The 16,696-nt window shown below is 40.2% G+C and overlaps 1 protein-coding gene across 11 annotated transcripts in view; it reads left to right on the top strand.

Moving 5' to 3' along the window:
* LOC129718570 (neurexin-1b) overlaps positions 1–16,696 on the top strand; it is a 265,446-nt gene that overhangs the window by 233,043 nt on the left and 15,707 nt on the right. For 8 of the 11 annotated variants that reach the window (XM_055669464.1, XM_055669462.1, XM_055669461.1 and 5 more), the window contains 7 exons: positions 1,772–1,879; positions 1,963–2,347; positions 2,415–2,791; positions 3,014–3,134; positions 10,171–10,318; positions 10,386–11,143; positions 11,200–11,378. In XM_055669464.1, coding sequence (XP_055525439.1) covers positions 1,772–1,879; positions 1,963–2,347; positions 2,415–2,791; positions 3,014–3,134; positions 10,171–10,318; positions 10,386–11,143; positions 11,200–11,378 — 2,076 coding nt within the window. The remainder of the gene's footprint in view (positions 1–1,771; positions 1,880–1,962; positions 2,348–2,414; positions 2,792–3,013; positions 3,135–10,170; positions 10,319–10,385; positions 11,144–11,199; positions 11,379–16,696) is intronic. The other 3 variants (XM_055669463.1, XM_055669458.1, XM_055669456.1) reach the window with 1 other exon arrangement.

Raw genomic sequence — 16,696 nt, 5'->3', positions numbered from 1 at the left:
ATTATTCCTTAGAAATAGTGATTTAATTAATCAAAGGAAGCCCAAGAGCGTCAAACATTTAAAAATTTCATTCAAATAAGGAAATGAAGATAAATATATTTTTGTAGAAGCCTAGGTAAGGCTAAAGTAATAGAAGAATAAAATTGATTAGATATCTTCAAAAACACTCTAACAATTCGTAACTTCGGGATTTATGCATTTATTACGTGGTTTTCTACTCGATTGTCAATGGTTTATTCAATTTTTCAAACTGATTTTTGTTCTACTATAATTTCCAAGAGAAATCAGCTTTATTTCATGAATTGTTTCCACAGATTCTCCTTTTTCAAATCGTATACTCAGAGTGTCCATTAAATTAACAAAATCAAATTTCCGAAAGAGAGCGAAATTCCTTGATTTTACCAGAATATTTTATATTTTTCTTAATTTTTATCCTTATCCGTAAGTGGAGTAAACTCTGCTCTATGGGCTTTTTCGAAAGTATCTAGTGGGTATTTTTAAAATGTCTTACAAATGAAGTTTTTTCGCGGTATTCTACGTTGATTTTGGAATTTTGTAACAGAATAAAAACCGATAGAATAATGTAAAAATTGATAGACAGCAGATACGACAATAGTAAAATAAAACAAAAATATTGAAGTATCCAATTTCTAGTAAATAGTAAATACAGAAAAAAACAAACAGTAAAAATCGCTTTTTTCCGGCCTTTAGAAGCGTATTTAGGCGTTTCTCAAGTCAATTGCCTCTGACTCTCACAATGACTCTGAACCCAATTTTGGATCATTTTCTGCTTTAGATTTTTCTGGTCTTTGGAAGCGTTTTTTTTTTTACAATTTGAGTTCATTTTGGGATTAGAGATCATTTTCTGTTTTGACCTCTTCTGGCGAATTCGAACAAAGTTGTAAGTTTTCCGAAATAAAATTGATAATTTCACAAGAGAATGGGTTATGAAACAGTTGCCGAAAATGTCGAAAAAAATTATCAAAAATATTCGAAGTGTTCATAATGTAGAAACTGTCAAAGAATAAAAAATTACCTGTACAAAATACCGTAGATTCATTCCGTTCATCGAAAACAGAACAACAACATCGAGCACAAACCCAACGATTCCGACTAACACGAACACAGTAACAAGCGCGTCAATGACGCACGACCGTTAGTGGGACTTGTGATATATGCTAATTACCCCACGGTAGTACTTTTTGTTAAATAATTTATTTGCTCGGATGTTTACACGCTAAAGCTACCTGGTTCGAGAAGGGGAAAGCGAGCGAGAAGAAGAATAATCGACATGGGCCAGCAGCGAAAAGCACTGCCGGTATGATTTTTTTCCGTGAGGATTCCAGGAGTAGAAATACATCTGTTCTCACTTCGGGAGATAAAATTACATTTACGTTCCGCCCTGCAGGGGCACGACGGCATAAACTTTTCCGAACATGAATAAATAACGGACCTTTCCCCTCCGCCGATTGCGTGGGAACCCGAAAAGGACTTATTGCTTATTTGCATCACGGGGCGCGCACGAAGCGGCGACGAAATTTTTCCTCCGTGGAACTTTACCACAGCACCCGCCTATAATCACGGCTGGGAAATTTGACCAAACATTAAACTCATTAGCGTAGGCAACAACAAAAAATAACTAATGTTATAGCGAGAGAGAGCCTCCCGGGAATTTTCACCCGCTTTTAGGGCGGCAACGCGTTAGCAAGGGGAGGATGGTCGTATTTAAAATTTAAATTTAATTACCTTTTTTTCGCTTTGTCGCACACAGCTCCTGCCGCCGTGGGACGTCTCGAAGCAAGGCATGTTATCGTTCAAATTCCGCACAAATGAACCGAACGGATTAATTATCCTAAATACCGTGACGAGACAACCGAGGGTAAGTAGAGGGGTGCCGCCATCCGCGCATTCGGTGATGCGATTTGAGTGTGTGTATTTTTTTTTGTTTCTCGTTTCTTACAGCCGGATTTTTTCGCGGTTGAGTTGCTTAACGGCCACATTTATATCCACATGGATCTAGGCTCGGGTGCGGTGAAGGTGCGAGCGTCTAGACGACGGGTAGACGATGGCGTCTGGCATGAACTGTCACTGCGACGGAACGGCCGCGAAGGAAAGGTGGGAGTCGATGGGCAGTGGAACGATTTCCGAACTCCTGGCGATTCGACACAGCTTGAACTGGACAGCCCGATGTATCTGGGAGGAATCGGTCCGCCCTATGCGGAAGTGGTAATACCACCGGCCATATGGACTGCCACCTTGCGACAGGGTTTCGTTGGATGTCTGCGCGATTTGGTACTGACCGGAAAGCCAATTGACATTGCCGCTTTCGCGCGACAGCAGGATTCAGGTGGAAAGATTTCCGTAAGCAATTCGGTAACCGATTTGTGACTAGGGTTTTTTTCTTCTATTTCCAGGTGCAATTAAGCCATCCTGCCATGTGGTAGCAAACCAGTGCGGAGGATCAGTGTCACCCTGCCAGAACGGTGGACAATGCACGGAAGGCTGGAACCGACCGCTGTGCGATTGCTCGGCAACTTTATTCACTGGTCCGACGTGTGGCCGCGAGTCAGCAACCCTTGCGTTCAACGGCTCCCAGCATATGGCAATTTGGATCGGTGGAAGCCAAGGAACGCGTACCCAAACCGAAGAGCTTGTTATACGCTTCAAAACATCTCGTCCCGCCGGTCTGCTGCTGCTTACCAGTGCCGAGTCCAGTTCGTCTGACCGACTCGAAATTGGATTAGTGGCAGGTCGTATACGGGCAAACGTAAGACTAGGTGAACGCGAAAAGGTAACGCATTTTTACTTTCACTCCACATGCTACACATAACTTTGTTCAGATTACAGCTTGCGTAAAGCACCCTTGACAATAACCTTCTAGCTCATGAGTAGAATAGAACTTCAAAATGTTTCTTATTTTTCTCTTCTCATATAACCAACATTTTACCCTCTGAACAAAACAAAAAAAATCACATCCTCACAAAATCCTTGCCGACGTGTCCGGAAACAAAAGAACCTGCTGGCTGGCCAGGGTGTCCTTAACGATAACAACTGGCACACGGTGAGATTCTCTCGACGGGCGTCCAATCTGCGACTGCAAGTTGACGGGGCTGCTCCCGTCAGGGGTATGTTATGTATGTATCAACAGCACCATATATTGCCCTATTACGTGTCGTGACGTGTCGTTTCTCTTTTTTGATGAACAAAACAAACTAACAAATTGAGAGGAAAGCTCCATCTTTCTCCTACTTCCAAATTGATCGTGCTGCATTAAGCAATAATGATAATAATAAAAATAGAATTGGTATCGATCGCCTACAAAACAGTGGAAAAAATCGGTGTAACTTTTCGGTTCCCTTTCATTCGGCAGAAGAAGCAAAAAAAAATAACAAATAAGACTAACTATACCCGACGAAATCAAGCACAAACGTGTTAATCAAAGAAGAATCGTCCTATTCTTCTAAATTATCCTCCCATCCCAAAGCTCACAGACAAGGGAATTAATCCGAGAGTAAAAATAACTCATTTACCACCCCATCCCCGTCGCTGCATTCACCATAGTCACACAAACACACCCACACACACCAAACTGAAACACCAATGAAAAAGCGTAGCAAGTTACTCATCTCTAATTTTCATCTTTCGTTCGCTTTTCCTGCCAAAAACCACCACCACTTACCATAAAAACCACATCGTCCTCCACGTTTCATACATTGCTGGTCAACTTCACTCCACCCCCATCACCATCGACGACGGTGCCGCTCGCAGACCGAGTTACTGTTCGAGAAACAAAACAAAACGAACAAGAACAATCGACCGTCGAGGTCTCCCAAAACACTATCCACATCGCTCTTCTCTTCCCCCTCTTGGAAAACGAGTTCATGGGGAAGGGGAAAAATTTCATCTAATCAAATTTCATAACCACTTCATTTTTATAGTCGTCGCTTTGCTGTCTCCTCTTTCTCTCTATATCTCTCTCTTTGCAACAAAGCAAGTCACATTCACAATTACAAAACCCGTACCGAACAATCACTAGCTAGCTTCGCGCGCGGAGCTTGCTTTGATTGAGTATGGTTTTGGGGTGACCCGTCATGTGTCACAGACACACTTACATGCAGTCATGCACACATGGGTTCTCTAAAAGCGATCGTTGGATATCCAATCTGGATTGAAATCACATTCCTGATATCGTGCCAATAGAGTTTCGGGATTTTTTCATGATGATGAATAAACAAATTAAAACTGTAACTTTGAAGCCAGATTACGCAGTGGTGCTGTTCAAGTCTCACGACCTATTTTTAGCGATTTTGAGCTCAATTTGGAACAATTTTTTATTTTGGCCTTTTGAAGCATTTTAATTTAGATCTTTTTCTTTTTTGTGCTCAAAAACTGCATTACTGATATATGGGTATTTTAATTCGATTTCTGTCTGAATAGTACGAAAATTTTAATCAACTTCAATCCACGACCACAAAGTTGACGTAGAACTACTCAACAAATCTCAACGGAAGGTGCAAACTGCAATGCTGGCGCAAATCCAGTAGCAGAAAATGTTGAATCTTCAATAAATTCGTTTGGTTGTTTTGAAAATGACAGTTTACTCATCTCTTTCCGACAGTGAGAATTAAGGCACTCTGACAACACAGAGGAAAGCTGTTTTCACACTGAAAACCAGACATGGCCTGCAGATTATGATTGACAGGATCCTGAAAACTTTTGTCGTCAGAACAGGGTAAAGCTACATTGGAGGAAATGCCGGTGATGCTGGATTGTGTCCAATGGACACACCATCCAATAGTAAAATGATTTGTTTGAGCAGAAGGAAGCTCTTATGTAGCCCATGATGATGCTTTGAGAAGCCACGCCTGAATCTGCGAGTCTACTGTTTTTCGAAATTTTCTAACCTGTGGAAAGGTTTTTCGGCCATTCCGAGCTTAATATGGGATCATTTTCATTCTCGGCCTTTCCTGGCCTTTGGGAAGTTTTTTCGACGATTCTGAGCTCAATTTGGGATCATTTCGCATTTTGGCCTTTTCTGGCCTTTAAAAGGGTTTTTCGACAATTCTAAGCTTAATTTGGGATTATTTGGTCTTTTCTGGCCTTTAGACGATTCTAAGCTTAATTAGGGATCATTTTGGCCTTCTCTGGTCTTTAAAAGTGATTTTCGGCCATACCAAGCTTAATTCGGCATAATTTTCTTTTTCGGCCTTTTCTGACTTTTGAAAAGTTTTTCGACGATTCTGAACCTAAATTTGGGATCATTTCCTATTTTGGCCATTCTGAGCTACATTCGGCACTTTTCGGCCATTCTGAGCCTAATTTGGGATCATTTCGTATTTTGGCTTTTTCTGCCCTTTAGAAGCACGATTCGGCCATTCTGAGCTTAATTCGGGATCATTTTCATTTTCGACCCTTTCTGGCTTTTAGAAAGGTTTTTCGACGATTCTAAGCTTAATTTGGGATCATTTTCATTTTTGGCGTATTCTGGCCTTTAGAAGGCGTTTTCGGTGATTCTGAGCATAATTTGGAATCATTTTCTTTTTTGGCCTTTTCTGGCTTTTAGAAGGCGATTCTGAGCTCACTTTGGGATCATTTTCTTTTTGGCCTTTTCTGGCCTTTAGAAGGCGTTTTTGGCGACGCTGAGCTCAATTTGGGATCATTTTCTTTTTTGGCCTTTTCTGGCCTTTAGAAGCATGATTCGGCCATTCTGAGCTTAATACGGGATTAGAAAGGTGTTTCGACGATTCTAAGCTTAATTTGAGATCATTTCGGATTTTGGCCTTTTCTGGTCTTTAGAAGGGTTTATCTACAATTCTGAGCTTAATTCGGGATCATTTCCTATTTTGACCTTTTCTGGTCTTTAGAAGAGTTTTTCGGCCATTCTGAGCCATTCTAAGCTATATTTGGGATCATTTTCATTTTCGGTCTTTTCTGCCCTTTGAAAAAACGTTTCGGCCATTTTGCCATTCATTTTCGGACTTTTCTGGCCTTTAGAAGGGTTTTCCGCAATTATGAGCCTAATTTTGGATCATTTTCATTTTTGGCCTTTAGAAGAGTTTTTCGACGATTCTGAGCTTAATTTGGGATCATTTCGTATTTTAGCCTTTTCTGGCCTTTAGAAGGATTTTTCGACGATTCTGAGCTAAATTTGGGATCATTTCCTATTTTGTTCGGCCATTCTGAGCTTAATTTGGGATCATTTTTATTTTCGGCCTTTTCTGCCCTTTAGAAGCACTTTTTGGTCATTCTGAGCATAATTTCTGAGCATTTTCTGAGCTTGATTTGGGATCATTTTCGGCCTTTTCTGGTTTTTAGAAGCGTTTTTCGACGATTATGAGCTTCATTTGGAATCATTTCCTGTTTTGGCCTTTTCTGCCCCTTAGAGGGGTTTTTCGGCGATCCAAAAAGGTTACGTGGCGCTAGTGTGTACGCAATTGTTCATATTTTGACCCTAACTTATCTCGCGATTACGGCTTACTAGAAAGCTAAGGTCTTCAGAAAACTTTTTCAGAATGTAAAGGACGCTTGGTTGATGGACAGCTTAGTGAAGTATTCCGCTTCTATATGGCATCAGTTTGGATTAAATTCTTCGTTTTCATGACGCGGGCTTGTTTCGTTCTAATCACGAAAAAAATGATGAAAAAATATTTTACGACTCTCTGCAACTAAGTTTTTCACTGTTTGTATAAACTACAGTGGGCTCAAGCGTGGAAAAAATGCTTCCATAACATTGATAACTGTTACAAAAACAGTAATATCTGTTAGCTACTAGAACTTATTTTTATAGTTTCATTTATTTTTTTTAGCCTTGAAATTGGGTTATTGAACACATTTGCGTGATACGCTCCCCTTCCTACGAGTTGAGGGAGGAGGGACTCCCAGTATGATTTTTTGTACAGAAAGTGTTATGTGAATATGTTTAACTCATCTCAAGTATTCGTAGAAAATCTAAAGTACTGTTCGGAAAAACGAACACCTAGTCCATAATGGGTTAACTTAAATAACGATACTAAACAAAAGATAGTTGCAGTCTTCAGCAAAGTTGTTAAGTATGTCAAGGGCTTCTGGATGGCGGACAGTTCAGTGCAGATTTTTATCAATACGTGACGCTAGTGTCCACGCTACTCCTCGTATTTTCACCTCAACTTATCTCACAAAACTGATTTCCTAAAAAGCTGTGAGTTATTAGTTATTGAAAATATCGAAAGCTTCTGGTTGGCGGACAGTTTAGTGTGGCATGCTATCGCTACGTAGCGCTAGTGTGCACACATTTCTTCGTATCTTGACTTTAACTTATCTCGCGATTCCTTCTTCCTAGAAGGTTTTGCAAAACTTTGTACGGACTAGATTGTATCTCAACAGAAAAACTGTGGTCAAAGAGCCCTATTCAATCGATTTAGCGAAAAAAATGCCTTAATTTCTTCTAAGAAATTTTATTAACTAAGTCGCTGAACACTGCAACCAATAAGTTGGATTCTCCAGATAAATATAGTTCATAACACTCAAAAGTCTGATTCCCAAAAGCTCCAGATCCACCTTTGTTAAAGATCGTATCTTTTGACTCACCACAATCAGCCGCAAGACGCAGTAAGCCATAATAATGCCCGTTTCGGTTTTATCCGTTCGTTTCTTGCTGACCACATTGTTATTTGAAAAGTTCTGCCAGCATTCGAAACTGGCATAGACAACGCTTGCTGCGGTTTTGCGCTGATAAAGTCCTCGAGAGTGGAGAAACACATTGAGACCGGGGCGAGGGGGGGACCCTCAATGATCATTATGATGAATTCGTTATTATTTCCGGCACGTTTTACGTTTTCCAAACGCAGGCGAATTTACAACTTGCAAATTTTATTTCATTTCAATGCTTAAAAGTCGCATTGTTATGTTCTAAAACGAGATGAATGTTATTCATCAACTTAAAATTAGCAATTATTCAACCTGCCGTCGATAAACGGGTACACCAGTCTATTATGCTGTAATCAATTAGTCGTGATGAACAGCCACAAAACAAAGCTCTATCGACAGGAAACCACCCCGCCAGTTTGTCCCCTGGCTTTCTCTATCCAACGATTGCATTTAGACTGTAAATAATGGCACATAGTGTAAATTCATGGCAACCCACGATACTGTCATCCCACGAATCATCGTCATCGTAGCAACCTGCACATAAACACTCAAGAGAGAAAAAAAAGTCTGATACTCCCCACATAGAATACATCAAACCTCCAGTACTTCCCCCAAACCGGCAAGTAGAGAAACAGCAAACACAATCATTTCGACTCTCTACCTCTACTAACGACCTTCTGCTAGGCACTATCTTACGAAGCAAAGAGATTTTTCCCAGTAGAGAACGGTAAACCGCGACAATTCCTTCAGACACCATTGTGAGATTGGAATATAATGTTAAATTTAAAAGAAAAAAAAAACAAAAAAATCGAACGTCAGGGCGCTAATTTATTTGCACCAAAATTTGAACCAGTATTTATTGATTATATCATCATTAGTTAGTTGAGACGTTTCCCCCTGTTTTTATGTTCATTTTAATCAAATGCTCTTGTTCTTTTTTTTTCTTAGAATAATAATTTTTCACAGTTCTCTTCATCCATTTGCTTGCCTCCTTCGATTGTTTAAATTGATTTCTGTCTATCTCCACCGTATTACCTGATTCATATGATTTTTTCTTTTAAATATCAAAATTGCCTGCGGCTTCACTGGCATGCCCGTAATTCTGCTATCTCCAAGATTGCATGAAAATTCACTCATTAAACAAAAGAATAATAGTAAAACGATCAGTATCCATCAATCAAGTTTATCACAAAACAACGATCTCACACTATATACATTGGAGTCACATTAACACTGGTTTTGTTCTGTATTACATACCGACTTTAGAATACTTTTTTCAAGAGTCTCCTGTAAGACCACGACAACCATCACGTGCTAGTTTCACCCGAAACTATCGCAAACATAAGCCTTTTAAACAAAAAAAAGTACGAAAATATGAAACACAATGCAGAATTCACATAACTATTAGAGATAAACCATAAAAACATAATATAACAACATAGAAATAAACGAAATGACAATTAGCACGTGACGGTCGTCAACAAATAATAACTTTTAACATTACTCTAAGCACGATCTTAAAGAAAAAATACTCTACCATTAACACATCATTTTGTCTAAGTCTGTTTAACATTGCAGCACTGTTCAGCTCCTGCCAATTTGATTAGAAAAATGTCCATTGTGCTTGCGTCGTTGGCACCAGACGTTACCTTATCGGTTTCCTGTGCACACTTTTAACTAGTAATTTGAGCCATTCACCAGAAATCGACCTTCACCACCACTCCACCGTACCCCTCACGCCTAACCCATCGCGAGCAAGTTTAGAACCCCTGCGCACAAACGCACCCATTAACCGTTAAGGCCTTGTTTAAAAGAGCACCGTTTTTTTCTAGAGCCAATATCGACGACACCGTTTTCACCATTTATTATTATTGTTATGATATGAAGATTGAAGCAATCGGAACAAAATTAGTTCCCAGAAAAACCTCACGCTTTTTGGCTGAATATTGTTTGATCTTCCGTTCCCTTCCGTTCTCCGTTCCGTTCTTTTTTTTTCTTCTCTGCGAAACCATTTTTGTTTAGTTTCGGTAGCAGAAAAAAAATTCGCTTTTTGTGCGTCTGTGATGTTTGTTCAGCATCGCAACTATCACACAGCCGTCAACCACCACCCCCCGCCCCGCCACATACAGCCTCTAGTCCACCAGCCCTCTCTAGCTACCCTGTCACCGTTCACTGCCTGAATCAAACAATAACCAAAAGCTCCCCAGTTTTCAAGATTGCCTAATGATATGCTATCGCTCTAAACCAGAGAGGAGAAACGAAACAATTTTTTTATTTGAATGTGTCCTTTTCTCTCTCTTCTTATCTCTTCTTTTCTTCGTTCTCGCCTCATTGTGTATCTTCCTTCCTGCCCTCGTCACCACAACATCAACAACTATCGTGTCGTCCTCACCAATAAAAAAACCACCCACCGTAACCCCGAACCACCACGAAACCAAATCCGTCCCCGTCAATGGATTCGCGAACCACGGCCAAACATAAATATTATAATAAATCCAATAAAATACACAACTGCACACGCACACATTAAAACTCCATCTCTAGCGGAAGCAATTCTGGGACGACATAGCACATTGGAGGTTAAATCACTGCATCTGGGTGGACTGTTTCACGCGGAAGAGGAAATCCAAATGACGGCTGCCATGCCGAACTTTGTCGGTCAACTGCAGGGCTTCGTATATAACGGACATCGGTGAGTTGTTTCTCAAGTATAAACTAAACCAAATGGGTCTAACTTCGATTTGTTCCTCTTTTAACAGCTACATCGATCTGGTGAAAACTCTTGGCCCAGAACTGTCGGCTCTGCCAACAACTACCTTCAAGCTGACGGCTCGGTTTGTCAACTCCCCACCAGGGTCGCCATATCTGCCGGCCACGTTCCGCTCGAAGCACTCGTACGTGGGGCTGCCAATGTTAAAATCCTACTCGTCTACGTTTATCGACTTTCGCTTCAAGACTCTCGAGCCAAATGGTTTACTATTCTACAACGGTGGCAAACGGAGCGATTTCGTAGCGGTAGAACTGGTCAATGGCCATATCCATTACGTGTTTGATCTGGGTGATGGACCGATAACAATTCGCGATAAAGCACGCATCCACATGAATGACAATCGATGGCATTCGGTTAGCATTCGACGGCCCGGACCGAAGACTCACACGCTCGCGGTGGATGAGTCAATCGAAATTTATACGGCCAGCGGTAACAACATGCACCTGGAATTGGAGGGAATTCTTTACGTCGGTGGGGTTTTCAAGGATATGTATTCCCGTCTGCCGCCGAGCATCGCATCAAGATCTGGCTTCGAGGGCTGTATGGCCTCGGTGGATTTGACCGATTCGTCTCCCAGCCTGACGGAGGATGCCGTCGTTCCAAGCTCGTTGGTCGTGTCCGGCTGTGAGGGTCCTACCAAGTGTAGCCAGAATGCCTGCGCCAATCGGGGAATCTGTGTGCAGCAGTGGAATGCCTATGCCTGCGAGTGCGACATGACCTCGTTTACCGGACCGACCTGTTACGATGGTAAGGATAGAGGTTCATGCTTTGTAACAAGAATGATTCTTCAATTGCGTTTTTAGAATCCATCTCCTACGAGTTTGGTAACAACAAGGGTTTAATACAGTACACGTTCCCGCCCGGGCGACAACCGGACACCGAAGAGGACAACGTTGCACTGGGCTTCGTGACGACCAAATCCGATGCGGTCCTTCTGCGCGTCGAAAGCTCGACCACTCAAGATTACATTGAGATGGAAATCGTAAGTAAAATAACTTTTTAATTGAAGAAAATTTAAATAGTTCAAAAATGTCATAAGTATTGAGAAACGATCAAAAAATTGTCGAGCAGCGCTCAGCGCTCATGTTCGTAAAGGGACACCGGGATGATCAGCGTTCTGTATATGCGCTAGTTTTGTGTGAGTTTGCAAACTGACATTGTTGTCACTTATTACCAGCATACCAAGATATTTGACCACCTTATATTGTTCTGCATCTAACTTAGTGTCAACACCAAAACCACTGGAACTTTTTTATTCCCACTGCCAGTTACCTCGTACTTTGTTTTGACAAGCATCTTCCCTACGATCCCCGATCCCCATCTTCCCTACGATCAAACGCCTCATTACGGAACTTGTCTAGTATCTGTCGCATATCCCCTTTTGAAAAGGGCTCCAATAACCGCTATTCTTACAGTAATTGGTCAAACACCATCCAATATGAGTGTTTATGAAACGAAATGATACCCAGAGACTAAAAATCAACTCCAAGGAGAGGCTACCACCTAATATGAGTATTTCAGGAACCAGGTTAATGCGGTATATTCTCTTCTAGGGGGCATCACCTAATTTCCATAGAGTTATTTCATCAGTAAAGCTCTATTAGAATTTGTTGTTATTGTATCTTTGAATATCACTTACACTGTTGATAATACGTTAAACAGATTTCAAATAAGTTAATCCTGCGTCGAGATAATCCTATTTAAGTATTGTAGAGGAATTGGGGCACAATTGACATGTTGCTGACATTTTACGTGGATCAGATACCTACCAATCGATTTCTGAGACTGTTTTCCTCAATATAAGACAAAATTTGACATTCAGATATTAGCGGGTCCGTTAATGCTCTACATACTTAATATTATTTTGCTCTGAAAATATATTTAAACCATGCCAAACCTGCTTTCATAGAACCGTTTTGAAGTCAGTTTTTTTAGGATCCTATTTTTTTTAAAGATGCTTAAAAGAATTGTATTATGTGAACGAACTCTTAGAATTGTGATATTTGGCTTCATTTAAAAAAATTGCGTCGAAAAAACATCGAAAATCAAAATGGTGCTAATGTTGCCCCTTAAGTTGAAATAGGTCCAAACTCGGGGAAATTTGTTTTTGCATAAAAATAAATGAAAAAATAATATATAGAAGCCAAGGCAAAAAAATAGTTGCACTGTCATCATAAAATCATTAAATTTCTTGGTTTCGGAACATATCCCCGGAAATCCGGATTTTCGAGAATGAGAATTATGATGCTAGCTTGAAAGTAGATAAGTTGAATATAAGCTGATAAGCTGAATCTTTCGGTGCTGAAGATAAAATTTGCAAACGTTACAGGAATTAGGATTTGTGGGTACTCGGGTACCCACAAAAACACGTAAAAACAAAATACGGAAAGGCCCTTTGTGGGTAGAATTGGGCAATGTGAAGCCTCGATAGATGATGCAATCAGGTCTTGGAATACTCGCAAATTAGTTGAAATTGTGTTTGATAGTAGTTTAATCAAAATATTACTGAATCTATCAAGATTTATTATGGGGTTTCGAAGTATTTGTAATTTTTATTGATCAACAATTCTCAAGAATGATTCAAGAAAACTTAAAGAATCCTCCTGAAACCCTATGAACAATATATGCATTCTGTAATTTTTAATGAAAATAAGCTTAATACCGTTTTCGAAACAACTCCAAGAATTTTTTTTTTAATTTTGATAAGAATTTAGCCAAATAATTATTTTCAAATGATATTATCTCATAGAGGAACTCCAGCTTACTGAGACTTACACATGAAATAAGCCAATAATGTTTATAGGATCTCAATTGTTATAATGAATCAAAAAAATTGTTCACTATAAATTGAGTTAGATATTAAAATTGATAAACAGCAGTGAACGAAGAATAAAAAGAATAATTCTCGTGCGCAGCCACGATTTTATGCTTTCCAAGGCCTCATCCCAAGTATATCTTGGAAAAAATTTGTTTGTCTCCTTGTTCTCTTTTGAGAATGCAAATATAATATAATATAATATATATAATATAAGCAAATGTGGACTAAATGAAGGTCAAATTTGTTTTTTCATATTCCATTGGCCCCAAGCTCGAAAATTTTCAGCCCTAGAAAGTTGAATTTTCGAATAAAATTTTTTCGAAAAGTTTTTCATAGAAAAAATCTGTTGTAGAAAAAAAAATTTCGGGATAACACCCGATCTCGACGGTTTATGCATTTCTAAGACATTTGGCATCAAAAAAATTGCTGGTATAATAATAATAAATACTACCTATGCTTTCTTCATCGATATTTTTCGTGAAACCTTGACTGCTTTGAGGCATGTGTTTCCATAGTCCGATTGAATATTGAAATTTTGCATGAAAACTCATAGCATAATTATTTACACAACTTTGTTTTTTTTTTATCTCATGGACGAGGGCAAGCAGGGAGGTTTTGTAAATGTGTACTTGGTAATTTCTTAACTCGATCCCCTAAACAATTTGTGCACAGGGAAGGGTATTTCAAACACAAGGTGCGTTTCTATGCCGTGAGCAAGGGCATTTTTCGCATTGTAAACTCCATACCTTCAAATACGATTGCCATGTAAATTAATACTCTAGTTACTTAGATTTTTCTCATCTCAGTCTAGAAATTGGGATGGAAGAAATCTTGAACCATTATATATTTTCAATACTGTATTTCTCATCAATTATGAGTGTTCGTAGAGGGAAGGTTAACTTTATCTCTATTATGTAAAAATCTTTTACCTAAATTATTATGCATATTTGTATACAGAATCTTTTTTACCTGATGAATAATAAGGCCTGTACTCGAAAAAAATGCACCATTTTCATCCGTGTGTAATATTTTTGTCCGTGGGTAAAAATTGATGGAAAGCTGGGTATAACTAGTTCAGAGTGTATTATTACATGTGCAAAATTTCATAACAATCGGCTCAGTGGTTGTTGAGATGTGGTTGTTGGTTATTGAAAACTACGACCATGAGATGACAACTGGGAATCACCCATACAACTGTGTCTCAGGTGGTAAAATCGTTTGAGAAGTCCTAGACGACCGAGCGGCAGGCTGGAAGTGGAAGAAAATCGAAGATTGCTGACCCTGTGAAGGCCCGGAAAGTGTTAGAATATTTCAAGCGTAGTCCGAACCTTTCGATTCGCGTCGCAGCTCTGAAGGCCTGGTTCGTTCAGCAAACCATGAAACGAGCTGGGAGTATCCGAGGTCTTGAAGTAATCGAACCGGCGTGATCAACAAAATACGGCGGCCAAATCCTGCGCAAGGAAGCTGTACCGAAAGTGGTTACCGAAACCGATAAGTATGGTTCTGTATGACGAAACGTACATCAAGGCAGACGCAAAGCAGATACCGGGGCTGGAATTCTACGTTGCCTAATCACGGTTTGATGTTCCGGAAGACACAAGGGAGAAGAAAGTGGACAAATTCGCCAAAAAATACTTGCTTATTAAATTATTAATTTATTTTAAATTTCTTCTGACATCGTGGTCTTAATGATATGATTTTAGAACTATTCTGAAGTTAAAAATATAGTTCGCAAGCGTTGTCTTAAGTGACACAAGAAACAGTAAAGTCGAAGATGTGATAGCCTTCTTAAAACGTCCGCGTACTACGTACTACTGCTCTCACTACCAGGAAGTTTGACTTGCACCAATGTGCGAATTCATCCAGTAGTTTCTGAAGTCTCCTGCAATCAGCTTCGTTTCGTATTATCAGGTAGATTTTCAAATCGTCAGCAAAGATTAATACTCCACCTTTCGCAAGAAGTATAGTCACGTCATTAAAAAATATCACAAACAGTAGTGAACCTAGATTGCTTCCTTGAGGCACGCCAGAGGAGGGGGTCAAGCTTTCAGATACTGTTGATCCGATTTTCACGAAGAGCTGTAGGAGCGAAGCCAGCTGCAAATGCTGTCAGAGATTCCAAGACGATGCAGCTTAGCAAGGAGAATATCGTAATTAACGGTGTCAAATGCGGCTTTAATGTATGTGTTTACTGCATCAACCTGTGCACCACCATCCATTGCGCCGATTCAAAACGATGTGAACACGCGATGCTAATATAACTCCTACAAGAGCTGAACAGCATATCCTTCATAATGATTTCGGAGCATTTTGATCCAGCTGATAAGGAGGTTATGCCACGATAATTAGAGATGTCGGATTTATCGCCTTACTTGTGCACCGGCAGCATAAGTGCACCGGCAGCATAAGATGGAAGTGGCCAAAAAGGTAGGTTTCACCATTGCACAAAATGTAATGAGGGGTCTTAAGGAAAAGGTAGACGCTTTCAACGAATGAAGTAATTATGGCGAAACATAATTCATATGTATTAGTTTATGCCCTGAAAGTTTCAAGAAAATCCGACTTGAAACAAATTTTCGCCGGACATTTTCGTCTGGTGCGTTTTATTCAAGCACAGGCCTTATGCCAAAACGATCAAGTTAGCTGAAAAAAATATTTCAATCGTTCGCATTGAATAATCTTGTTTCGTGCTCAATAGCCTACTGTGCTGTTTCACAGAATTGGTACTAGTTTCGCTATGACATAGATATATGCTCTTTTGCGAACTAAGACAAAAAGTACCGATCAGGGTAACCTCTGATTTACAATTTGGACCAGGCCGAATTGATTTGCTCTGCTCCCGAGTATGTCGCGGTTTCTGTTGCTCTGCTGCTTCTGTACTAATTATGAGGTCACGTCTGTTATCTGTTACTTTCATAAAGAATATATCCTATGATATCAATGTCTTATAGTAGTCAAGCACTGTCAGCTGTACCTATTATCCAGGAAATCCTATAACTTACCTTACCAATCAGACGAGAGCCATGTTGCTCGATTTTGGGCTGTGTTTCGCCAGGTCTCCAGGCGTCTCATCACCCGCAAGTCCCCTTAGATCTGATCGAGCCATCGTACACGCTGCGCGCCTCTGTTTCTGGGGCGGGAGGGTTGCTGACCGGCCCACCGCAACCTATTGTCTTTCGCCAGGTACGCCGTCGCCAATAATCGTCGTCCGACTGTACTCCACCGCAGATAATCCGCAGCACTTTCCGAAAACTCCAAGAGCGTTAAGTTGCTCCGCGAGAAGCGTTGTTGTCTCGATTCTGTAGAGGACTAACGCTCTTCTCAGGGTTTTGTACAGCGTCAACTTTAACTTCAACAGCCTGGATGCGTCTCTGGATCTCTTTGCTGGTGTTATTGTCGGCGGTCGCTAGTAACCCCAGTTACACGAACATGTCGACCATCTTAAGCTCATCTTCGTCTACAGAGACTGGAGTTGGGAGGCT

This window comes from Wyeomyia smithii, chromosome 1, assembly GCF_029784165.1.
Source record: "Wyeomyia smithii strain HCP4-BCI-WySm-NY-G18 chromosome 1, ASM2978416v1, whole genome shotgun sequence".
Taxonomy (NCBI): Eukaryota; Metazoa; Arthropoda; class Insecta; order Diptera; family Culicidae; genus Wyeomyia; species Wyeomyia smithii.
Note: the sequence above shows the minus strand (reverse complement) of the source record. Positions and strands in the feature narration are given on the sequence as shown.